Consider the following 25,776-nt stretch of genomic DNA (forward strand, 5'->3'; position numbering starts at 1 on the left):
TACAGTTTTAAAATCGACGTCTTACACATATATAATGTACCCTTTCAAATTTGATCAAAGTATTGTGTATGTTTACCTATCCAAATGACATCTATAGTCATGTAAACTTCATTGGAAACATAACATATATTACAACTTCGACAAAATGTAGACATTTTAGGTAAGTTATAAGATAGAAAGATATATAATTGATAGTTTTTGTTTCTTTTCTATTCTTTGTCTTTCTATATCATTTAATAGATTTACCCACAATGTTTATAATTTGCGAGAGTTTTCGTTGTCTATGAAGAAATAACATATAACTATTCACGAAAAACGTCAGTGACTTCCATAGTCATGTAAAACTTACTTCAAATAGTTTTGGGATGGGGGGGGGGGGGGGGGGATCAAAATTGCTGTAAGTTTTGTTTAATTGGTAACGATTTTTATATATATCCTTATTGGTCAATCAAGTTTTCCCTTTTTATGTTAAGAAAGGGAGGGATTTAGGGGGGGGGGGGGGGGGGGGGCAGTGGAAAAACTATATGAATTAAGTTTTTTTTTTTTTTTTTATCCTATATTGAACTTTTGATGTCGTCCTTAAGACAGTATTTTCTTTTTCTTTTCTTTTCAATATTTTTTTATAGATTTTCTCACACTTATTCTTCGTTGTCAATTGAAATATTATTTCATAAATATTACCACAGAACGTCAGTTACCTTAATTTTACGGACGCCATCCCGAGTTGTTTGACCGTAATGGAATAACCGTTTCTCAGATGATATCGGATATGTTCCTTACGTTGTAACTACAATCCCCTTCCTTTCATGAATGTGACCTACCGAATTAAGACTATTTACCGGATTTGTTATAACATGAACAACACGACGGGTGCCACATGTGGAACAGAATTTGCTAGACCTTCCGGTGTACCTGAGATCACCCCCCAGTTTTTGGTGGGGTTCGTGTCACTTAGTCTTTAGTTTTCTATGTTGTGTCATGTGTGCTATTGTTTGTCTGTTTGTCTTTTTCATTTTTAGCCATGGCGTTGACAGATTATTTTAGATTTATGAGTTTGACTGCTCCTCTGGTATCTTTCGTCCCTCTTTTAAAGAGGGTCGTGGTGGTGGTGGGGTTTACATAAAAGAGAACAATTGACATAAATAAAAAAAATGAACCACAAATTTAAAGAATACAGATTAAAAGGGTGCGAAATTTAAAGAATAGAGAAGAATGGGTTGCGAAAGTATAAATAATAACACTATTATACTACTTATCATAGAAGAAAAAGATCAATTATATAGCAACATCGTGTTCAGAAGAATTTCTGAATAAGCTTTTATTTTAAAGATAAAGAAAAATGTCCTAAATATTTAAGGAATACAGAAATTATTAACTCCTTCCAGACCCTCCTAAAAGGTCATAAAATAGAAAAGTTTAATTTTACTTGATATTAACTGTATTGTTCTTGAAAGGTTCCTAAATACTAAGTATACATCTGACTACAATATCCGAACGGCCTCCATTTGACACTATAGGACAAGTACCGTATTACTTAGATTGGGGAATATAAAGTTACTACTTAACTTTAAAGTGGATGTCAAACTATTTTTATTTTTTAATTAGCACTGTATGAACATCTAAAGAAAATTACAGGTCAAGGATTTTAAAGTTCTGTTTTACTGTACATAAAAAAGAACTTCTATAGTGAGTAAGAACGTATGATACTAATTTCAGGGAGTAAGAACATAGGATACTAATTTCAGGGAGTAAGAACGTACAGATACTAATTTCTGGGAGTAAGAACGTAATACTAATTTTAGGGAGTAAGAACGTATGCTACTAATTTCAGGGAGTAAGAACGTATGATACTATTTTCAGGGAGTAAGAACGAATGATACTAATTTCAGGGAGTAAGAACGAATGGTACTAATTTCAGGGAGTAAGAACGTATGATATTAATTTCAGGGAGTAAGAACGAATGATACTAATTTCAGGGAGTAAGAACGAATGATACTAATTTCAGGGAGTAAGAACGAATGATACTAATTTCAGGGAGTAAGAACGAATGATACTAATTTCAGGGAGTAAGGACGTATGATACTAATTTCAGGGAGTAAGAACATAGGATACTAATTTCAGGGAGTAAGAACGTATGATACTAATTTCAGGGAGTAAGAACGTATGATACTAATTTCAGGGAGTAAGAACGTATGATACTAATTTCAGTGTGTAAGATTTCAGGGTGCACAAATGAAGTTTCTAGAACAATATAAAATCAGAAAATATGGAGAAAATTGCCAACAGTCCTTGAAATTAGGTCAGGACCCACATGACATGTAATGTGAAAAAAATAGGCCCAGTCGATTTTTATCAATGGTCTGGTTGTTGTCTCGTTGACACATTCCTCATTTCCATTCTCAATTTTATTCCTTATAAAATTTGAAGAATCATCAATACGGTTCTGTATGACTGGTCAATTGTACAACTTTCAACTGGATTCTAAATCATGTAGATTTTAACAGCTATAGCTCATCGTATGGGTTTTGTCAATTATCAAAATTCATACCGTATTGTTAGCTTTAAGGCCCGAAAATGGAAAAATGTGAAACAATTCAAAGGAAAAACTCGATGGTCAGATTAAAGACAAAAAAACCATTAACGACAGACATATCAACCAATTATAACTACAGAATAACAAGCCTGTGAAATAAAAAGCTTCAGCAGTCACGTTCGGTACCCAAAGTCCTTTCAATCTTTTAGTTTGAAAACTAAATCAACCTACAATTTTGCACTGACGATCTGTAATTTTAAAAGGTAGAACCAAACATGATGTATTGAACACGAAACATTACATTCAGCAATGCCATACAGCATTTGGCAAGAAATATCTTGAAAATATGTTTTTACTTTGGTTTTAATAATTGCTTAGTAAGTAAATGAATGATTAATTGACATCCTACTTACATATAAATAGTCTTAACTTGTTTACTGTCCATAATAATATGAAAATTAAAATTGCGCTCGTCATAATTGTGAGATTAATTTACGTTTTCCGTGGAATTCCAAATCGACAACTATTTTCTTGTGATCTATCGATTTTCTAAAATCATTTCAATGTTTTAGAATTATTAATCAGTTTCTTAAAGTGCTTTGTTATAAAACAGATTGTGAAACATGTTTAAGAGTTTTAAAGTACCATCATAAACTTTTCTAATTTATTGCCGACAGTAAATTTCATGATGGCAGTGCACGTATTGTATTTATGAGCCCAGAGGAAATGTTCTTTTCAGGTAAATATAGCATCTTGATATTTACAACAAATTGTATTTTGCCTGTGAATGTTTTCAACAAATATTTTAGGGGAAAAACTAGTCGAAAGTCTTATAAATTTCAGTGCAATTTACAGTTAATCAACCGTAAGATTCAAACTAAGACAAATCGCTTATCAAATAGTTTAAAATTAGCTCTTTATCGGAAGGCATTTGCCATGGGAAAAAAAAGACAATTTAAATTTTACAGCTATAATGATGTTTTAAAAGTTGTATGGAACGAAATGAAGTTCAGAAATGTGGGAGCTACTGAATAATGTGACAGTAGATGAAAAATGGCAGATGAGCTTAATATAATAGTACCAAGATGGCTGCCATGGCCAGCGCACACATCATTCTATTGGAAAGTTTTTTTACGTCATTAGCTTATGTTAAACACAAATATCATTCTAATCAATTTCCATTGGACATTTTTAGAACATTTATAATGTTGACTTTAGAAATGATTGATTATCAGAAACGGATGGGTGGCATTGAACCAATGTTGTATCAGGTTAAAGTCATGTCCCAAACGTTTACAGACGGTGCATAAGTCCTATCTCTAATGAACGTTTACAGACGATGCATAGGTCCTATCTCTAATGAACGTTTACAGACGGTGCATAGGTCCTATCTCTAATGAACGTTTACAGACGTGTATAGGTGTAGTAGGTTGTTTTCTATGCGTTGAATAACACCAACAAGAGCTAAGGGTTCTGATGATTTATTACCAGTATATAAAATGATCATAAAAATCACTCTACTACATTCTCCCCGCTGTAGGAAAATGACTTCCACGTCATCCACGTCATTAACCAGTTCGCATGATGTCGAGGATGGTTCTTGACAACTCCATCTCTAAGCCTTTAAATCTTCCTTTTCTTGCTTCAGACTCCAACCAGTGAATCCTCATTAACCAATCAGGCTGTTGGATAGTAGTAGCCTGCTTTGATAAAACATAGTCATCCAGGTATTTCGGTGGTTTCCTTTCTCTCTGAGGTCTAGTTGATACTGGTGGGTCGCGTGGTGGTGTCGGTAGTATACGTCTTCTCCTTCGTTGTTCCGGAGCTACATGTATGGTGGGTTCATCTGCCTCTTCTAGTGATAAGTCTGTTGGCGCACTCTCATCTTGATCAATAGAAGTGTGTTCTTCTGTAGTCTGAGCAGTCGCTTCTTCAGGTTCCTCATCACTCACAGGGTTTGGTTCTGCAGCTGTAATAATTTCCACCGGAAGAGCGTCCCCTCCTAAACCAGTTCCCTGCTGATCACTACTCTCAGCTCCATCATGGCTGTCACCAGTGAAACCAAGAGTTCCTTCTTCTTGTAGGTCCACATCTGGTACATCACTGTTAGTGTTGTCCTGTGTTTCCTGATCAAGTATCCAATATCCATACTCCTGCTCCGACTCCTCATCTGATACTTCATCAGTGGTCCTGTTCTCACTGTTCCCTTCAGATTTCGTCGGTTCCTCGGGCTGCTTCAAACTTCTTTGCCTGGAAGCAGGACGTTTCTTTTCGTTATCAATATCTTTGGGCAGATCTCCAATAGGCAAGAACAGATTTCTATGCAAAGTCCTCTTTCTTCCTTCTTTGTTTTCTTTCTGCACCACGTACACTGGGATTCCATAATTAGGTTGACTAACTATACGGTACGGGTCATCTTCCCACCTATCTGCTAACTTGTGCTTTCCATCAAAAGCTAGAGTCTTGACTAAAACTCTATCTCCCGGTTTCAGCACAGCTCCTTTTACTTTCTGGTCGTAGTGTGTCTTTTGTCGTTTCTGGGCAGCAAAGATGTTTCTTGTTGCTGTGTCATATGCCTTACGAAGTCTTTCTTGCATTTCCTCTGCATACTTAGTTGTAGTTATAGGTTCAGCTTCATCTCCAATTCCAAAAGCAATGTCAATAGGTAGTTTTGGCTGTCTTCCAAACATCAGGAAGTATGGAGAGAATCCAGCTGATGTTTGACGAGTGCAATTGTAAGCATGGACAAGACCAGCAACATGCGACTTCCAATCTTTCTTCTGGACGTTCTCTAATGTTCCCAGCATACCAAGTAATGTCCTGTTGAATCTTTCAGTGATGCCATTACCCATCGGATGATATGGTGTTGTTCGTGACTTCGTCATACCAGTGATGTTGCATAACTCATTGATGATTTTGGATCTGATCTGAGTGAATTCTCTCTGGCAAACCATAGTTGACTACAAAGTTGTTGAAGAATGCGTCTGCAGTTTTTTTTGCTGTTTGGTTTCTTGTTGGTATTGCCAAGGCATATCTTGTGAAGTGGTCTGTTATTACTAGTATGTTTTCGAATCCACCTGTAGATCTTTCAAGTGAGAGATAGTCCATACATACTAACTCAAGAGGTTGTGTTGTCTCGATTTTAATGAGTGGTGCTCTGTGACTAGCAGGTTGCTTTCGTCTAATACATCTGTCGCAGTTTGATATCCAGTTGTCAACATCTCTATTCATTCCAAACCAAACAAAACGATCTCTAACCAATGATACTGTTTTGTCTCTGCCTTGATGTCCCATATCATCATGTAATGATGTAAGTACTTTGGAAATGCAGACTTCAGGTAGTGCAAGTTGTTTATGTTGTTCCCCATTATCGTGTATAATACGGTAGAGTACACCATCAACCATTTTCAATTTGTCGTAGTTGTTAATAAACAAAGTGTTCCATGGTGATCGTTCTAGCTGTTCCGTACGTGGCTTTCGATGTTCATGAACCCAATATATCCAATCTTTCAGGTAAGTATCTTGCTTCTGTTCCATCTTGATGTTGACTAGGTGTTGTGATGGTAAGTATGGATCATCAGTGGCTTTAGGTGTTGTCATCGATAACGTCTGAACATATGGTTGTGCATGTTGTAACTGACAAATGGCTTTCACAGAATCTGTACTAATGTTGGAGGTGTTGGTACGACCAAGTAGTTCTGGAAGTCTGGAAAGTGCATCTGCATCAGCGTTGTTGGCACCAGGTCGGTAGACGATGTTAAAGTTGTAAGATGACAAACTAGCTATCCAACGATGACCAGTGGCGTCTAGCTTTGCTGTTGTTAAGACGTAAGTAAGTGGGTTGTTGTCTGTAACCACGGGAAATGTGTTGCCATAAAGGTAATCATGAAATTTCTCTGTTACTGACCATTTCAGAGCAAGGAATTCTAACTTGTGGACTGGATAGTTCCTCTCAGTCTTGCTAAGTCCTCTGCTGGCATAGGCTATGGCTCTTTTCTTTCCTTCTTGTGATTGGTACAGTATTGCTCCAAGACCAAGCATAGATGCGTCTGTATGTAATTCAAAAGGTTCCTTGTAACGTGGATAACCAAGAACAGGTGGCATCGCAAGTTGACTTTTGAGCTTCTGGAAGGCATCTTCTTGTGGCTTGTCCCAAACCCATGATGTTACTGTTTGCTTCTTAAGTTTTCGTTTACTGGACTTCTTTGGTGCAGGCATCAAGTCTGTGAGCGGTCTTGCTATTTTAGAGAAGTCTGTGACAAACTTGCGGTAATAACCGACGAAACCAAGGAAGCGACGTACTTCTTCTGGCGTTGTGGGTCGAGGCCAGTTGATGACTTTCTCTAATTTATCTGGATCGGGTGAAATACCATCTTTTGAGACTATGTGGCCGATGTACTTGACTTTGTCTTTGAAGAATGCACATTTCTTGGGCGAAAGTTTCAAGTTGTGTTCTCTAAGTCGTTGTAGTACCATCTGTAACCTTTCAAGATGTTCTTCGTACGTCTCTGAAAAGATGATCAAGTCGTCAAGGTATATAAAGCATATATCTAGGTGAAGATCTCCAAGTATCTGTTCCATGAGACGTTGGTAAGTTGCTGGACTGTTTACGAGGCCAAACGGAAGTCTGTTAAATTCATAGAAACTAAGAGGGCCGACTGTAAATGCTGTTCTAGCCTTGTGTGTCTCTTCTACCTCTACTTGGTGATAACCACTCTTCATGTCCATGACGGTATAGTAGTTGTTTCCTCCTAATGCGTCAAGGATTTCCTCGCTTCTAGGAAGAGCATATGAGTCTTTAATTGTCAGCTGGTTCAGTTGTCTATAGTCTACAAACATTCTGAGCTTGTCTTTCTTTCTAACCAATACAACATTCGATGACCAAGGCGAATGTGAACGACGAATGATCCCAGCAGTAAGAAGTTGTTGAAGATGTGTTCTAACTTCGTCGAATAAGGCAGGTGGAATACGCCGGTGTCGTTGTTTGAATGGTGTTTCATCTATCAGTTCTATCTTATGCTGTACGGCGGTGATGTGGCCTATATCAGTATCTGATGTGCTGAATACGTCTCTGAATTGATGTAGTAATTCTCTGGCTTTATGTAGTTGATCATCACTAAGTGTGTCTGGAAATGTAGATTTATTCCATGCATCTTGTTCATAGGTGTCTGGTACATCAATGTCGGTGACTGAAACAGGTTGAAGTTCGCAAAGGATGGCATTTGGCGAAACTGTCACTGTTCTGGTAGTTACATTGCTGATATGTACTGGTATGATACTGTTGTTTCTATACTCATATGATACTAGTGATGGAGCTATATCTAAGTCAGATGGTATTGCTGCTCTATCATTTGACTGTAGGAGTCCACAAACTGGATGGTATGGTAGTTCATGGTCCAAGTATCCCTGTAGAACGACATCTTTGTTAGGTGGTATACGGATTGTCTTTCCTTCAGCACTCTTGATGATGGCAAGTCTGTTGCATCTCTTTTGTAGTTCTTTATCTCTAAGAAGCAAACATCTAAATGTGATATACCAAGGTGTATGTAGATCTGCTGTTTGTAGAAAGCGTGATCCATATCGTTGCTTTACATCAGTCATAGCTGCTGTCAAGACGTTGGTTCCAAGTAGAAGTGGTACTAGCTGGTTGTAAGAGCTGTCTGGAACGACTAACAGTAAGCATTGTTGAGGATCTGCTGATGTAGATGTACCTGGTAATTGTAGATCTGCTGAGGTATGGCATGTTCTGGCCATCTGCACATTCGATATGAAGTATCTGGTTGAGTGTCTGGATAGGATTGTCAGCAAGGTACTGTCGATGGAATGACTGGCTAACTGTACTAACTGTAGAACCAGTATCTAGTAGTGCTGCTGCTTGAAGTCCATTGATGACTACTGTGACTTCATTAGGGCTACCAAGTAATCCTTCTGTATCACCTGATGATTGTCGTTGTTGATACATCTTAGCTTCAGTGTTCATCTGCTGAAAGTTACAAGCTTTTCTAGTGTGATCCAGTCTAACACAGCAGGCAAAGGCATAGTGGCCTGGTTGTCCACATCTGTAGCATATAACAGGTTCTCTGGGATGGTTGAGATACATAAGTTGGAGTAGGAGCAGGTTGGTATTCAGCTTCTATCTGGTCCTAGTATGGACGTTGTCTGTTGCGTCTTCGGTGACGACGACGTTTTCTGCGTGGTGGATAGTACTGTGGATCACAAGTGTCGTATGTAGTGTAGTGTTGGTCATACATGGCGTTGTAACATGGCTCATTCGGTTGGTCATACATGGCTAACGGTGTAAACTAGTGTACCTATAAACATTCAATGCATTCACCCTAATTCAAGTTAAATAATAATGCAAAATTCTAATAAGTGTCAACACCACCACACTAAATGCTAATGATCAAATGCAAATGTTTAATCAATATAAAAAAATAATAAACAATGTCTATCAACAATCTCAAAATCTAGGTACTATCTAACTCAGTGAATGTCTAATATGTAAATAATATGACAATAGATTTAATTCATATCAATTTAAGTACCAAGTCACTTTACAAAGTACGTTTATAAAACGATATATATACTATTTATATAACACAAACTAGCAATGATACACATACAACATAATGTGTGTTATAATTGCTAAGTTCAACTGAGCATTGACCTATACAATGTTGGTTATAGTTCAATGTAAGTATAATACACTACAACTGTATACCGAAAAATAAATTTAAAATACAAAAGTGTATGCTATATACTATGTAGCTATGCTACTGTAATCTACAAAGTATGTTTATAACTATCAGTAATACATGTACACCATAAATGAATGCCTAAATAATATAAGTGTACATGAGTCCAAATCCAAGTAAAACCTCGGGAAAAAAAATTTTTTTTTTTAATGTGTATAAATGTTTTAGTATAGGTCAAAATGTAGGACGTCAAAAAAAAAATTAAAGTCCCAAAAGTGGATGCAAAATTTCAAAATTAAATTCGAAATGTGAAAATGTTTTAAGTGTATGCTAAGTTTCAATGTTTTAAAGTGGTATACAGTATATAATGTAAATAAATAAATCCTACCTTAAACTAGAAAACTATTCCAATAATTACACTGTTCCACAAAAGTATAATTAAATCACAATAGTTCACAATGTAGAATAATAAAAGTTCAGTTTTCCAAAAATGAAAAACAAAAAGTCAAGTTACTATAAGTAACATCCGGTACTATAATGTCATCCGGTAAACTGTAAACAAACGCACGTGGACGATGATCACATGGGTCAGAATGTTAGTAAACATAAACACGTGGTAAAGTTCATCACATGGTACCATAACGGAAGTAAACAAACACACATGGTCACTGCATACATGGACTCGAGACATCTAATGGTGGTCACTGACATCACATCTGGATCTCCACAAAAACTGGTATGTGCCATCAACCCAACGAAACGTGGGCGCCATTTGTAGTAGGTTGTTTTCTATGCGTTGAATAACACCAACAAGAGCTAAGGGTTCTGATGATTTATTACCAGTATATAAAATGAACATAAAAATCACTCTACTACATAGGCCCCAACTCTAATGAACTTTTACAGACGAGTTAATGACCCATCTCTAATGAACGTTTACAGACGTGTTTATGGCCCATCTCTTATGAACGTTTACAGAAATTGTTTGGCTCCATCACAAATGAACGTATACAGACGTGTTAATGCCCGTCTCTTATGAACGTTTACAGAAGTGTAAAAGAGCCATCTCTAATGAACGTTTATAGATGTGGTTATGCCCCATCTCTAATTAACGTTTACAACAGTGTTTAGGCCTCAACTTTAATGAACGTTTACAAACATGTTTAGGACCCATCTGTATTGAATATTTACAGACGTATTTAGGACCTATCACTCATAAACGTTTTTCAGGCGTGTTGAAGCCCGATCTCCATTGTATATTTACACACTTGCTGTGGTTCCATCTCTTATACGTTATTGAGGTTTTATTTCAATTCCTAGTACCAAACCGAATTTTGTTCCAAATTTGCATAATATAGAGGAAAATCGAGCTAGTTGCGCATAATATCTTTGGATTTTCAACTCTCTGTATTATCTAGCAGTAAGTACTTTTATATGGAAAATAAATAACAATTTTGAGTTCACATATAAATTCAAATAGTTATCAAAAGTACCAGGATTATAATTTTATACGCCAGACGCGCGTTTCATCTACATAAGACTCATCAGTGACGCTCACATCAAAATAGTTAAAAAGCCAAACAAATATAAAGTTGAAGAGCATTGAGGACCCAAAATTCCAAAAAGTTGTGCCAAATACGGCTAAGGTAATCTACTCCTGGGGTAAGAAAATCCTTAGTTTTTCGAAAAATTCAAAGTTTTGTAAACAGAAAATTTATAAAATGACCATATAATTGATATTCATGTCAACACCGAAGTACTGACTACTGGGCTGGTGATACCCTCGGGGACGAAACGTCCACCAGCAGTGGCATCGACCCAGTGGTGTAAATAGTTATCAAAAGTACCAGGATTATAATTTTATACGCCAGACGCGCGTTTCATCTACATAAGACTCATCAGTGACGCTCACATCAAAATAGTTAAAAAGCCAAACAAATATAAAGTTGAAGAGCATTGAGGACCCAAAATTCCAAAAAGTTGTGCCAAATACGGCTAAGGCAACCATATTTATAAAAATTTCTTGGCCATGGGTTGTTTATTGAGTTTGTCTTTAATTTGATTGTAAGCATAATGATTTTTTCGGTGTTGATTGTCTTTTGTAGTACTGTCCAATATATTGTGATTAAAATAGTCTTGTGGATGTTTTATATATATAATTTTTAGCACATGCTGTGTGTGTATGTGTGTTACTGTCATTTGTTTACCCTGTTATTCATTTACTTCACCAATATGAATTCAAAGAGACAGCAACCCTATGCCAAAGTAATACCAACCTTTTTTTAAGTTTCCAGGGAACTATCTGATCAGGGGTAAAAACTATTGTAAAAACAGCCAATAAACTCTTCCACAAAGTCAATAATTAATTGTCTTTATAATTTTACTTGGTGTACTAGTTTTCGTGAAGTCAAGTAATTTCCTTTAGGGTGCCGATGTATAAAAGTGGGTGTCAAACTTAGCATATCATATTTCGAAAACAAATGATAAGTCGTGATTCAGTAAACTGTTTTATGCCTTTTTCGTGTCAACATCTAATTATTGGTTGAAATGTACTTCCTATACTATTGATTATTGGGAAGAATGTTTCAGTGTCTTGAAATTGGTCTAATTATTTTATGTAGATTGTATTGCATAAAGATTTTTTAATGGCGTATTATACGACAAAAAAATGAACGATTCAGTTGCGACATTTGGAATTTAATGTAATATCACAAATATTAACAAGTAAGTCTGTACATAATATATTAGATATCATTTCAACGTTGTCCTTTCCTTATATATATATATTTAACCCTTAGGAGAAGTATTAAAGTTGATGTCTTTACATATATGGACATGATACAAATCAGGAATCCTGATGGTGGATTGTGCTGTGTGTCAGTTCAGAATAAGCTGCAAGATACAGTAAAGGATTCATGGGGAAAGGGTGAAAATGTCATACCCCTTCTTTTGATTTGAAATGATATACATTTTAGCATAAATTCGTGTAAACTTGTTCCCTTCGCTATACGGTCGGTTTTTCTATCGTTCTATTGAATTGCACACTCGTTTAAAAAATATGATATGTTAGGTGGTATATGTTGAGTGTTTTCAGCTTGTTTTGAATTGGGCCTATTTATAGGTTTTCTAGAAAGCAATGATGACATTTTACATTTAGTTCAATTTCAAAAACAATCTGGTATGCTCCAAATAGAAGCTGTTCTTTTCAACATTAAAAAAACCAAATCTGCATGCTCATATTACAAATGTATATTGTTTGTTGGAATGAATTCTTATCGATTGAATTCCTTTTCAACCTTTTTGTATAGTTCTGTTTTAAGTTGTATGTCTATGATGACAGTTTGATTGTCATGTAACTGTCAATGCCCTGCTGAGTTAAATGAAGTATTGATTTGAGATATATTTGTTTTGTTTTTATTCGTGAGAACTTTTTTAATATTTGAGTGAAATAAGTTTAGTTGCAATAACATTTCTAGATTATGTTCGTTTCTAAAGTGCGTTTGAAGGTAAGTTCGATTTCAACTTTCGATTCTAAGATTTTTCCGCTTCAAAAACTCTTTTCGGCCAAGACAAAACTGATACACTCTTTGTTGAAAAGGTGTATCTTATAATGGTGAAGAAAAAAATATTTGTAATATTTCTAGACAGGATGCTTAAAGCTGACAAATTCCACAGAAACTTGAATGTTGCCCTGCATATGTTTACTGCTGACCACCGAATGTTGCTCTGTAGATGTATACTGTTGACGACAGAATTATCCCCGTATTATCCTATATTTACTTTTGACGGTCGAATGATGTGTTGTATGTCAACCGCTGAAGGCCAAATGTTGCCCTGTATAAATATCACGGTCTTCCGTGACGACCGATGGTTGCCCTGTATATGTCTTCCACGTTACTGAATACCGAATTGTTGCCCTGTATAAATATACTGCCGACAACCGAATGTTGCTCGGTATATGTCTTCCACGTTACTGAATACCGAATTGTTGCCCTGTATAAATATACTGCCGACAACCGAATGTTGCTCGGTATATGTCTTCCACGTTACTGAATACCGAATTGTTGCCCTGTATAAATATACTGCCGACAACCGAATGTTGCTCGGTATATGTCTTCCACGTTACTGAATACCGAATTGTTGCCCTGTATATATGTACTGCTGACAACCGATGGTTACCCTGTGTAAGACATCTAATGATGACCGAATGTTGCCCTGTGTATATATACTGCTGACAACCGATGGTTGCCCTGTATAAGAAATCTAATGATGACCGAATGTTACACAGCGGATGTCGTTCTGGTTTTATTGATTATAGATTTTTTGACAAATTGATGCATCTCACATTTCTTGCCAAGTGAGAAATGGACAATCATATCATTGAAAATGGGCAATTTGTTGTGTGAGTGCGTGTGATTGATTGTGTGTGTGTGTGTGTGTGTGTGTGTGTGTGCCTAAATCAAAACACTGAAGCCAAGTTAACATCAGGTATCTAGCTTTAATGTTCGTACTACCCGTATCAACATATGTATAAATCGTATAGGCACCTTTTTATTTACAGTGCTAAACAAAACAATACTCTTAATTTACACTTATATAATCACATTATAAATACAACTTGTTTTTATAGTAACGTTTACAGGAGACACAGTGCCTATAGATATAAAAACTGTCTTCTATTCTGTTTTTAATGTGGTACCAAACACCTTGACAAATTTGGGTCGTTTAATTTTCATAAAGTTTTGACAAAACATTTGCTTTAAAAAAATATGAAAATTTGAAGAAAAAAACTTAACACTTTATCAGAAAATTTTCATTTGATCTATATATATATATATAACATTTTTACAAACATGAGAAGCTTTTAAAACATTTTCAATATAATAGAATGTGATTTAACTGTTCAGCAGATTTTAACAGAGTTATCTCCCTGTAGTGTTGTGTACCACATTTACTGCTACATTAGTTAATACCATATCATGTAAACGTCTGATGCCAATAATACAAGTTATACAATGCGACATTTATCTTTGAGTTCAAAGGTCATATGGCAGTGAAGCATTTTTTAATGAAATAACTTTTTGATGAAGAGTAAATGAATAACGACAATGAAAATGATGGTAGGAAAATAAATAAAACAGTTTGTTTGAATGTACAGTTAATACTATATCATTTGCAAATTATACAAACAAACAAAATATGCTAATGACTGAATTTCGTACAAAATGGCATGATTTTTAACACACTAAGATTCTACATTATTGTGAATGTCTGAAAGACATTACAATGCAATTTCGTCCTTTCGAAACATTTTATAAAAAAGTACTTTATCAGTCTTTTTCTCGAAGCACTATTTCGTAAATAATAAATAATATATTTATCACAAAACAAGAAATGTCTGCGTATTTTTAATATCACATGGTTTCACAACCTTCACAAATTTCATTAAGACCCATCTGAATGCTGAATCAACAAGTGTAAAACGTCTTTGTCGCTTTGGAAACACAGGGCGATAACCTTGAACTATTTGAAGGTGAAGTATCATTTTTATTTAGAGTGTGGTCATCAAGTCTTGATTTTGTAGGTCAGATAGTTGATAATAGTTTAATCTCATATCAAAACGCTGTTTACACTTTAAAATTGAAAGTAGTTTCTGTCTCAAATATGATTATTATTCATAGCGCCATCTGATGGCATAATCATCATTTCAACAAATTTGAGCGACGAATGCAGATGAATACTATTCCACTGGATACCGTTCCTTTGGAAGAAATCGTTGTGCTGTCCGTCTGTGTAATATTTGCCGTTAAGGTTAGATTCGAAACAATCCGAGTACCACCATCCCCCTCCATAATGGACGGCACAATTGTTCAGTGATCGTCTATCGTTATCACGGTCATACGTGCTGAATTGCATACCATTATGGTCGTCACGCATTGTTGTCATGGAATCACCAGCTGTACCATGATAATTAGTAATGCGCAAGCGGTAGTTGTCATTTTCACCTGCTATACGGAAAATGTCATAAACTGCATGGTATTTCTTGCCATTCCACTCTTCCATGTCAATGCGCAGTTTGTAATCACCTGAAATAGAATGTTTAAATTTTAACCTCGTTTTCTTTATGTAGAGCGATAAGGAATAACTGAAAGAATATCAAACAAGTTGAAAGGCCCTTTCAAAATCGTATCTATCAAAGAACTGTATCAAAACTTATTCAAAGTATTGTATAAGTATGTATTGATACAAATGTAATTAAAACAAATTGTACACAATCAGAATAAAAGTAGGTAGTGTGTGTAAATATTGGTGACTAGTAATTTTGTTATTACTTATTTCTTTAGCAAATTACTTATTCATTTAGTTTTATTTAAGGAACAATATTATTCGGCTAGAAAAATCATCTACAAAAACAGTTTAAATGTATATAATTGCAGATGATAATGTTTCTTAGTATCACAGAACGTGATGTCAACAAAAAGGTTCCCTGTTCAGAGGAAAGAACATCCTAGGATTGAGGTTAATGTATTAAAAGTTGACGCAGACGGAAACAGTATTTATGATGAAGATTTTGATTCAAATGTATGCCACTGTTTTCCTTCAACCAGCAGTAAATTTCTCCCATCTATGATTTATGATGAACTTAAGTGTGATCATGAACAGACAACATATATACAACCCGCTCAACAATCTGTGTTCACTTATCCTTGGACTGCTAACACAGTTACCGGAAGAGAAGACCTAGCAGACGACCGCGATTCACTAAAAAGCGGGAAACTAAGTGCTATAGCAGAGGAGCCAGATGGTCATGTGACCAGAACTGCTCCTCCATTTGCGAGTCCTTCAAAGACAGTTGAAAGAACAAAAGGTCCATATTCAGCACCAGTGGACCCAAGTCGATGGGAAAGCCATGGTCCTGATTTTAGACGAGCACATTCAGAACAATCAGTCAATAGACTCCATACAGGAGGAAGACCGAGGACTCTAGATTCGCGGGAATTCAGAGGAAGATATGTCGATCCAAGTAAGTTTTGGGTTTTAGATCTATATAAAGTATAAAACACAGTGTGACATTTGTGTCTATGTGATATCTCAATTTGAAATACAGGGGCAAAACGAATTAGAAATCATGATTATGTATGCTCATTATACATTAGCTTATAAATTTAGCTTGTATTTAATTTTAAAGTAATTTACTGAATGATGGGTGTAAATAATGATATAATTTATGAAATAAGAAAGATTTTTTTTTAAACTGATGGAAAAATTCAAATGAGTGGTTATGACACGGGAAGGTGTAAAGTATTAACAGGATTTTTTGCACTAGGTAAAGAGGTGACGATAACACAAAATAAGGAGTAGTAATGACACGGATATGCCTCAAAGATCAAAAGACAATAAACGGCCTTCAACAATGAGTAAACCCAAGCTATCTCATATGGAAACTGAAATGTCCCTTTCATTATTTAGTTCGATCTAACAAAAAAATCACGTTTAAAACATATGTTGTTTTTTTTTCAATTTAAACTAATTTAACATGATAAAAATTTTACTTTTCAGAGGATGGTCAAGTATACAAGTTCAACGTTAATTACGGTAAACGGAATGTCCAAGCGTCCAGACAGGCGGATAACACGATTTGACCTTAATCAGCAGCCTAACATTTCAAACATTTATTCTTACTTGAAGTTCTTGATTTTTTTAGTGTCACTTATGATCGAACTTTAAAACTACACTTATTCATAGAAAAAACTGTAGAAGAATTTTATTCGTACTCTACCAATTTTTCTAAAACTGAAACCATGAATTCAACTACGCACAAAGGAGGATTTTTCAGAAGCACTATAGTTATGATAACAAAGTACTTTCTATATTATGTGTTACCTAATATGTGATCATTTCTAATTTACAAAACTCGATTTCTGTTGTATCTTATTGTTTTGATAACATCTGATATTTATAATAAATAAAGTTGTCAAAATAATTTTCACATAACTTCGCTTATTCTATTAAGGATCGTGTATATTACATGTATGGACTCTTTATGCATACTAATCAACTTTCGACTACAAATTCATTAGGACTAGCGATTTATATTTAATATACTTATAACGAATAGCAATATAGTTTACAAATACATGTTAACAATACAAGTGCATGTATATAAGTGTTACAAATAAACGAATATGAGGTACTATTTATCTTATAACAATGAACTTTAATGGATTAGCATTAGATGTCGTGAGAACAGAATACAACACGAACAAGAGATGTGGTATGATTGCAATTGCAATCTTCCTGCATTGGTATGCGACAACTTTCCCCATGAAACCAACTAAATAAACAACTATAGGTCACCGTACGACCTTCAACATTGAACATTATACATGTATATGTTCCCCAAGAGACACAAATGCGAGAAGATTTAAACTGCTGTGTGCTACTGATAGTTGGTCCTTCTGGTAAGTCAGCGGTCTTTACCTCTGATTATCACTGTAGCAAAAAAATGTACAACTTATTTGATGCCTATATCTTACCTTGAGTTGTAAGGTGATGTATATGTTCGTTGCCGAGATAAAACTCTCCATTTTGATTTCCGAATCCATTTTTATAGTCTTCCCAATTCCTGTAAAAGTCAACTGATCCATCTTGTCTGCGCTGAATCACTGTCCAACCTAGAAAAAAAGTATTGAAGTTGCTGTATTCAAATATACTATTAAACAAAACAACAATTCGCAACCGCGTTTACGTCACGGATATGCTGACATACGCGCGAGTACACATAAAAGCAGACGATCTTAGTTCACATAGATACGAAAACTTATAATATTTTTTTTTTATAAATACTATATATAATAATTTTAAAAACAATTGAAGACAGGAAGTTTCTTATCTTGTAGCTTAAGTTTAATAGATGAAAACAATCTCTTTGAAGAAATCTTGAGTAAAGAATAAACTAACCTGTGCCGTTGGCTACTTTGCAAAGTACTTTGAAAGGTTTCGATGATTTTTCTGGTTTGATCATAATGTAGTAATCCCCTTCATACTTCATTCCACCAGATTTGTGTACCTCATGACAGTCTGAAATTATAAGATGCAAACGTTTGTTATTTTGAATTGAGTTACTCCCCTTTGATTAATAATTCAGTTATGTATTTAGTAAAAAGTTGCGCGATCTCGTTGTTCCATGAAAAAAAATTATTGATGTTTTTTATGTACAAAAAATCTATAGAGATAAAAATCAGACACTTTTAAAACGTTCATCAATATTTCAATTTTATGATACTTCATATCAAATCAAGATTTTAATCTTTGTTTGACGCACTATCTGTTCATTTCAAAGGATGTCTTAACCAATCACGCCTAGAATGTTATCCACTCCGTAAACATTCGTGAAAGACCACGAGCTCTATGTTTTGAAAAAATGTCAATTACAACAAAAAAGAATTACACCCAGGGCTTGCTTACTATCAACGGGTCAGAAAAACATTTAGGATAAATAGATAGAGTAAGGTCAGTGGTTTGGCAAACTACCATAAGCTGTAATGGAGCCTTGGTACAGAAGGTCCCCAAATAACAATAAATATATGGAAACGTGTTTAATAAACTTAGTTAAATAAGAATACTTTCTATTTTTTTTAAATGTCCATATAGTTCTATTGTTAATGGTGTCATTCACAGTTTATCAAAATAAAAATTTCGCGAATTCGTTGTTTTGCCACAATAAACTTTATAAAAATAGTGTATTTTTGGTGTTAAACTTTCTTAGTTGCGATTTTATGAATGCAAAACGCACACTGTTTCGTTTTTTATGATGTTGAGTTTATGATTGGTAATATGACCTGACAGAAGTCCAAATTAGTGGTGTTATTATTTATATTATCAAGTTGCTAACAGTGACAACAGTTATTGTTGGAAGATTTTCCAAAACTTTGTTATCAAAAGAAATGTTATGAAAGCCTACTGTGATCCCATCGTTTGAAATGAGTACAGACAAGCATAACACTCTGGTTAAGTCATCTCCGTACATATGTGTGGTAAGCCAATAATGAACAGATAATTTGATGATTATATAACAGACGTTCTTGGTGGTATAACTCATTTAAATATTACTTTCTGCAGTATTCTTATTGTGGAACGTTTTACATTTTATCGTGCATTCGATCGGACTATTGTCCAGAAAATGAAATCAATTGTTTTGCATACATCAGATCTTATTACCGGCTATCGGCAGATGATCTCAGATGCATTGTGTCAAACAGATCAAAATCTGCTAAATACGGATGCAAAATCCATGTTTTCCCGACAAACAGAACAATTGCTTTATACAAGTCGACAACACAGTTCCTATGGCATCTGCTTTAGCCGTTGTATATTCACAATTTCCATTCTCATTTTATGCATTAAGACTAAGAGAGTAAATATATATATATATATATACATCTGCCCTACGACTAAATCTACATGTACTAATGAGACAATAACACATTCAAAACAAGTCTTATTCCGACTGTTCCTGCATGCCCCATACCAATTATCATTTATATTTCAACAGTGAACGAAGATCAAAGCTGACCACAAATCAAAAGGTAATCAAGAACAATTTGATTATAAAACCACCTCTTATCTAAATTGATTTTGTAGATGTTATTCTAACCTCCGCTATAAGTATCGAACCACAAGTTCAGAAACCTCTACTCACCTTTCACTTTTGTACTTATACACCTTGAATATCATTTGGAATGTTAAAATAGAGCCTGGCATACCCATGGGAAATAATTAAACCTCAGGAAATGTCTTATTCATATATACGTGTAATCTTATCTCGCTACAAAAACGTTGATTCTCCATGTGCGATTTTCATCATCAAGACATTTATACCAAGGATAGTTGCCATTGCATGCATATAATGCAAATAACATGTAGTCTTTTACATTCGACTTATCAGCCAGGTGTATATGTACTTGTGTGTGTGTGGTCGCTTGACCATAGAGATGAAAATTAAAAAGCTTGACCATAGAGATGAAGATTAGAAAGTTTGACCATAGAGATAAGATTAGAAAGCTTGACCATAGAGATGAAGTAGGGAAAGCTTGACCACAGAGAGGAAGCAGAGAAAGCTTGACCGCAGAGACGAAAAGGAGAGTGCTTAAGGTGTGGTAACGCGATCAGATTTTAAAAAATAGGCTCAGAATTATTGAAAAATAATATTTTCAACAAAATTGAGTTACTGAACTTAAACTGCAAGCCAATGAGTTTCATCTTGTTATATGATATGTATATGATTAAGAGTACAACAGGTGTGTCAAATGATTGACCACTAAGGGGAAACAACTAGTCATCAGTTGTTGGAAAAGTGTGAGAACAAATTCTGGCGAGGTCGTACATCCTATGCTTAAAAATTTAGAACAAGTGCATAATGATAGGTTTAAGTGTTTTTGTCTATAAATCTCCTTTGTTTTAAGTGATCTGAACTTTTTGACATATCTAACTTTTAATCTGACCCTATCCTTATCGTTGTTGTTAATGAAATTTTAATTTCATCCTATAACTGTTTGAATTGGTGTATTTAGCGGCCATTGAATCATTTTACAATGGCGTCATACTGAAAGGAAGTACTTTTAACCCTCTGACAACTTATATAAATCTTGAATTTTAATCATGTATTTTTAGAAGCTTAATTTTGCCAAGAATAAAAGAAGGCACTTAAACTTAGTTAACTACAAAACTCAAGCATCAGAATATTTGACGCCAGACATACAGTTCAATTAGGTAGTATTCAATACCTTAAATATCGGTACAAGAGACAATGGAACCGGTGAATGTGTCAAAGGGACAACAATCCACACAAAGAGCAGAAAAGTATCGATTCAGATGTAAACAAAATATAAATGAAGCGAAAAAAAATTATGATTTTTTTTCCTTTTTATTTCGTAAAGTTTTCACGGTGTCTTTAGCTTTGTAGAGGTCTTTGATAGTTTCCCCTGTGCTTGAGGTGTGTGCACTCATTTTTCTTATAGTTATGGCGTATTTATTCTTGTAACAATACAATTTTTCATTTGTGTTTTCGCAATTTTTTTCTCTTTCAGTCTATTTGTTTATGAAGTCTATCCGAATAGTTTGCGCAATTTTTATTTCGTGTCAAATTATCTGAGTTAAGTATCTTGATGTATCCTTTTGTTGTCAGTATATGTTTGTATTTCAAAGGGATTTCGTGTCACCAATCGGTATACCATATCCCTTCTTTTCTATAAAAGATGTACAATACAGTCGTGCATGTAATTAGAAGGGCGTTAGATATGAGATAGAGATATGGAAATTTGAATTCTAGTATATACACGCGTACTTAAAGTTCAATGTACACATTGCAAAATTCGAATTCAGGCAAACAGACATATCTATACCATTATAGATTAAGTTAAAGTATTCTACTTAGAGTTGAAGGCCAGTTCTGATTATTAGCAGCCATACATTATGATTTGACAGGACATTTGCCAAAAAGGAAGCTCGAATCAAATGTTTACAAGAGAAACATATAGGTATATCCTTGGATCAACAAACTAGTATTTACAGAAACAACATGTCTAGAGTTCTTCTGTATCAAACGTTCAGCCAATACTTTACGATCTTATGTAATACGACGGTGTAACAGCTCTCCTTTTGATGTAAACATTAAAGCTACTGCAGGCAAAGAAACAATATCTATGTACAGCCGGTTGCCTGGGAAGGTCGTCTTTGTAGAGTCGAAATTTGGTTGCAGAATATAAGAGAGGAGTTTTTGGACATGTTGATAAGAAGAGAACACTTTATTGATCATTATGGGATTATGCTCTTATCCTAACAGGCCCGTAGCCAGGAATTTCCAAGAGGGTTAACCGTTGGACTCACAAACTCGATTTTAACAGTCACAATTCGAACAGAACATTGACTTTAACAGTGCTTATTTGTTTTCGAGGGGAGGGGAGGGGGTCGGACAACCCCCCGACCCCCCTTTCGCTACGGGTATGCCTAAACAATTTAGTGTAATGGCAAATCATAACAAAAATAGATAAGGAAAGACTATGATGGAGATGAGTCTCAAACACTGTAAATGGGTGTTAAGGTCTTGTACCATCGCCCAAAATAAAGTTATAAAAGAATATGCAAAATTAAAACATGCACAAATTCTTTCGTATGACTTTGTTCTGTAATTTAACAACAGGTTCACTTCCTGTCTACTACATCTAAGGTACATTGTATATAACCATGGCTTAACTTGTAGCTTAGCTCGCAATCAAAATCGCAGGCATATGTGTGACTCCGATTCGAGACATGTTTCTTGATAAAGGCATCTGATGTAAACAGATCTTAATTATATTCAAGGTGATTACCTATATTAATTTTAAAGATAAAATATTTTTAAGATCATTAAACTTTATCAAGTTATCCATTGCCAAATATTTCCCTTTATATCTTCTTATCTAAGTTTATCATATTATAATATGTACTGTTGGAGCGGCATGCATAGCCCGGGATTAGATCAATTAATTCTTAATTTAGCAAGACCTATTGTAAATTGTTTATGATGGGGTAGGTCGTATTTTTAATATGGTATAATATTGCAAATTGTTTTGTATTATTATATTTTTCTCGAGTCAACTGTCGCCGTACATTTGCACTTTAGAATTTAAATACATGTCTATCTCCACGAATTGTTTACTGTAAATTCTAAAAATCCTAACAAACAATGAAGACATGTGATCCTCCTAAATAATTGTAAAAAAAGTTGCGTTACTTGTTTAATGAAATCAATTTTGTATTTCTGTAAATTTTCAATAACCTAATACAGAGGCGGATTTAGGGGGGGGGACCGCCTCCCCCACTTTTGAGAGAGAGAAAATGGTTGATTATATAGGGAATCACTGAAAAGTGACGGAAGCGGGTCCCCTCTTAGACAGCCAGTGGGCCCCCACTTATGAAAAATCATCTGCATCCACCACTGTTATAGAATTATTTTCCACTGCAAATTAAGGTTGTGTGTATTTTTTATTATTTTTATTTGTTAATTTGCATAATACTTTTTATAATAAAAATCTACACAGTAGGTCTAGGGTATAAACTGGTAATGTTTTTGCACTTGATCTACTATGTAAACTGTAAAACCTTTCATTATGTAAATAAAAACCACACAATATTGTGATAAATATTTAACCCTGCTGTGACAGTAATCATATTGTGGTCACAAACTGTAGAGGGTATCTTAATACTAAGGCTATAGAAAAAGAAATATAGTTTCAAGCAAGCTTCTTACTGATAAGCATGCAGTTTTCAAGTTGCTTTTTTTATTTTATTTTTTAATAATCAACATTTATTTTTATAAATTCTTCGAATTTGGTTTATAAACAAAATAAAAATGGAAAATATGAAATAATAAACGTTTTTTTTTCAATTTAGGATATACGGTTTGCGGTAGCGATTACACTTTTTTTAATGGCCTTATAAACTGTAACAATAATCGGATCAGTGAAGTTTTATCTTGTCAGGTCGCCGGGTGCTATTTACTTTTAATGGAGGCGGATTATAATTATTGTTTATTTTACAATGATACTTGACAGGTATTGTTACACATGTTAGATTTATAATAATCTGACACCTGTAAAACTCGGACATATCCCGGGGATGTACCGGGTATAGAATACTATATAAGTACATGTATGATGTGAATAGTTGCCTTAGGATTAGACATATATGAAACTCTAATATACTTCGAGAATGAACAATTAGTTTAGTTTCAAATAAACAAGATATGTTTACCCACGATTGAAATATAAAGTATGTTTTATACAGTACACCAAGGGTATATAGCTAGTGACCATATGCTACAGTTTATTTGTAAATAATGCTTTTCCAAAGTGTCTACATTGAATCAATGTATCTTAATATCATTGATACCTCAAAAACTTTGCAAATAAATCACAAAAACTCTAAATTACCAATCATTCTTCTATCAGTAATGCATTAAACTAACACTATTTTTTGCAAGTTAAACACTTTACAGACTACGAAGCATATTGCAATTAAACAGTATGTCCTTAATGAAAGGAGCAGACAATTCAAAACAAGTAGCTGTACACCTCAGCTTCGGGTGCTCAGCATCTCATTCCTGGCATGGTACCAGATCAGATGATTCAGACACTAATTTTTTAAACAGATGTGATGATGTTAATTTAGGTTTATTAATCTCTTACTTTAGTGTTTACATCTTCAAATACAACAACCTTGCCAAATCTTTCAGTAACTCGTTATTCTAACAAATAATGTAATTTGTGTGAAGAAAGAATGCTATGATATTTCCTTGTGTCAGTGCAAGTGTAATTTTGTGAAGATTGTGCATTTAGAAGTACTGAAAGCCGTCATTTTCTAATTAAATAGGGTATGGATGTCTTTGATTCTGTGCTCACTATTTTCAGACTTTTTTTCTCTACTCTGTATTACTTTTTTCTATCATTCCCTATACTTTGTAATTTACCACTCAATTATTCTTAACTTTTATTTTCACCTACATTGTACTTCTCTATATTCTTATATAACATGTATAAAAGGAAGGTGTAATATGATTGCCAATGAGACAACTCTAAACAAGAGACCAAATGACACAGAAATTAACAACTGTAGGTCACTGTACTGTTATTTACCATGAGCATACTCCACACCGCAAAATCAGCTATTAACGCCCCCAAAATGACCATTCAAACGAGAAAACTAACGGCCTTATTAATGAATGTACAATTCTTCGTAATCAATGCACATCAGTGATGTTTTTTGACAATATATCGTGCACAAAGTGAAACTAACATGTACTACTCAGTAATCTTTTCAATTATTCTAAAATCACATACTTTTCAATTATACCATCTGTTTTCGTAACATATGCACATTCGTGTATGCATGCATGAAGAGGTTACAAGCAAATAATTGATCGTTCGATTTCATTAAAAGTAAGGAAATCATTTTATCTGATAAGAAAAGGAAGTACTTGATTAAGTTACTTTACAAGCTATAAATGTGAAAAACAATCACTTTTGGTATTTATGAGATTTCTCAATAAAACCTGTAATGTATCCTTTACTTCAACCTTCGATTTCAGAACTTAAATAGAAACTTTTGATTGAAAGTTATCTTATTGACATTCATATACCACATCTTTCTGTTTTTATATTTATAGCGATCAATTTCATAAAAATTCTTAATATGAGTAAAATACTCAAAAGTTATCAAAAATTTTAACACTATATAACTTACGAACAATGTTAGTAGAAAGATATTTTGTGAGAAAAAAAAACACTGTTTGAACATCTGATAATTTGAGTTTGAAAGAAATTAATGTTATAAGTTTATTTGTAATATATAGTTCAGATAAATTTTTCTCATGAACTTGGAAAACCATCATCTCTTTTCCCATCGTCAGTTCGGTTATTTGTTTATATTTTTTAAACTTTAAATCCGTCTAGTTTTGATGAAATCAAGACATAGATGTCCTTCATATTGCTGAATCTTTATTTTTTCGGT

General features: G+C 34.4%; 2 protein-coding genes and 1 long non-coding RNA gene across 4 annotated transcripts in view; 1 reads left to right on the top strand and 2 right to left on the bottom strand.

Moving 5' to 3' along the window:
• On the top strand, positions 1-17,212 carry LOC134728341 (uncharacterized). Of its 2 annotated transcripts, none has more exons than XM_063592922.1 (3): positions 1-160; positions 15,666-16,252; positions 16,789-17,212. In XM_063592922.1, exons 2-3 carry the CDS (start codon positions 15,697-15,699, stop codon positions 16,869-16,871), a joined length of 639 nt encoding a protein of 212 aa, XP_063448992.1. In that variant the 5' UTR covers positions 1-160; positions 15,666-15,696; the 3' UTR covers positions 16,872-17,212. The 2 variants fall into 2 exon arrangements, with proteins under 2 accessions (XP_063448992.1, XP_063448991.1); XM_063592921.1 differs by lacking the exon at positions 1-160 and adding an exon at positions 3,153-3,272.
• LOC134728349 (uncharacterized) overlaps positions 1-25,776 on the bottom strand; it is a 450,627-nt gene that overhangs the window by 61,128 nt on the left and 363,723 nt on the right. The window lies entirely within an intron of this gene.
• The window catches only part of LOC134728339 (fibrinogen-like protein 1), a 17,932-nt gene continuing 5,862 nt past the window's right edge, over positions 13,707-25,776 (bottom strand). The window contains exons 3-5 of the mRNA XM_063592920.1: positions 18,190-18,309; positions 17,766-17,903; positions 13,707-15,314 (exon numbers count right to left, since the gene is read on the bottom strand). Of these exons, the coding sequence (XP_063448990.1) occupies positions 14,887-15,314; positions 17,766-17,903; positions 18,190-18,309 (686 nt within the window). The 3' untranslated portion in view covers positions 13,707-14,886. The remainder of the gene's footprint in view (positions 15,315-17,765; positions 17,904-18,189; positions 18,310-25,776) is intronic.

This window comes from Mytilus trossulus, chromosome 8 (genome assembly GCF_036588685.1).
Source record: "Mytilus trossulus isolate FHL-02 chromosome 8, PNRI_Mtr1.1.1.hap1, whole genome shotgun sequence".
Taxonomy (NCBI): Eukaryota; Metazoa; Mollusca; class Bivalvia; order Mytilida; family Mytilidae; genus Mytilus; species Mytilus trossulus.

Coding starts and splice junctions, on each gene's coding strand:
- LOC134728341 (XM_063592922.1), top strand. CDS start 15,697: ATGTCAACAAAAAGGTTCCCTGTTCAGAGGAAAGAACATCCTAGGATT. Junction 16,253..16,788: donor AGGAAGATATGTCGATCCAA/GTAAGTTTTGGG, acceptor TTTACTTTTCAG/AGGATGGTCAAGTATACAAG.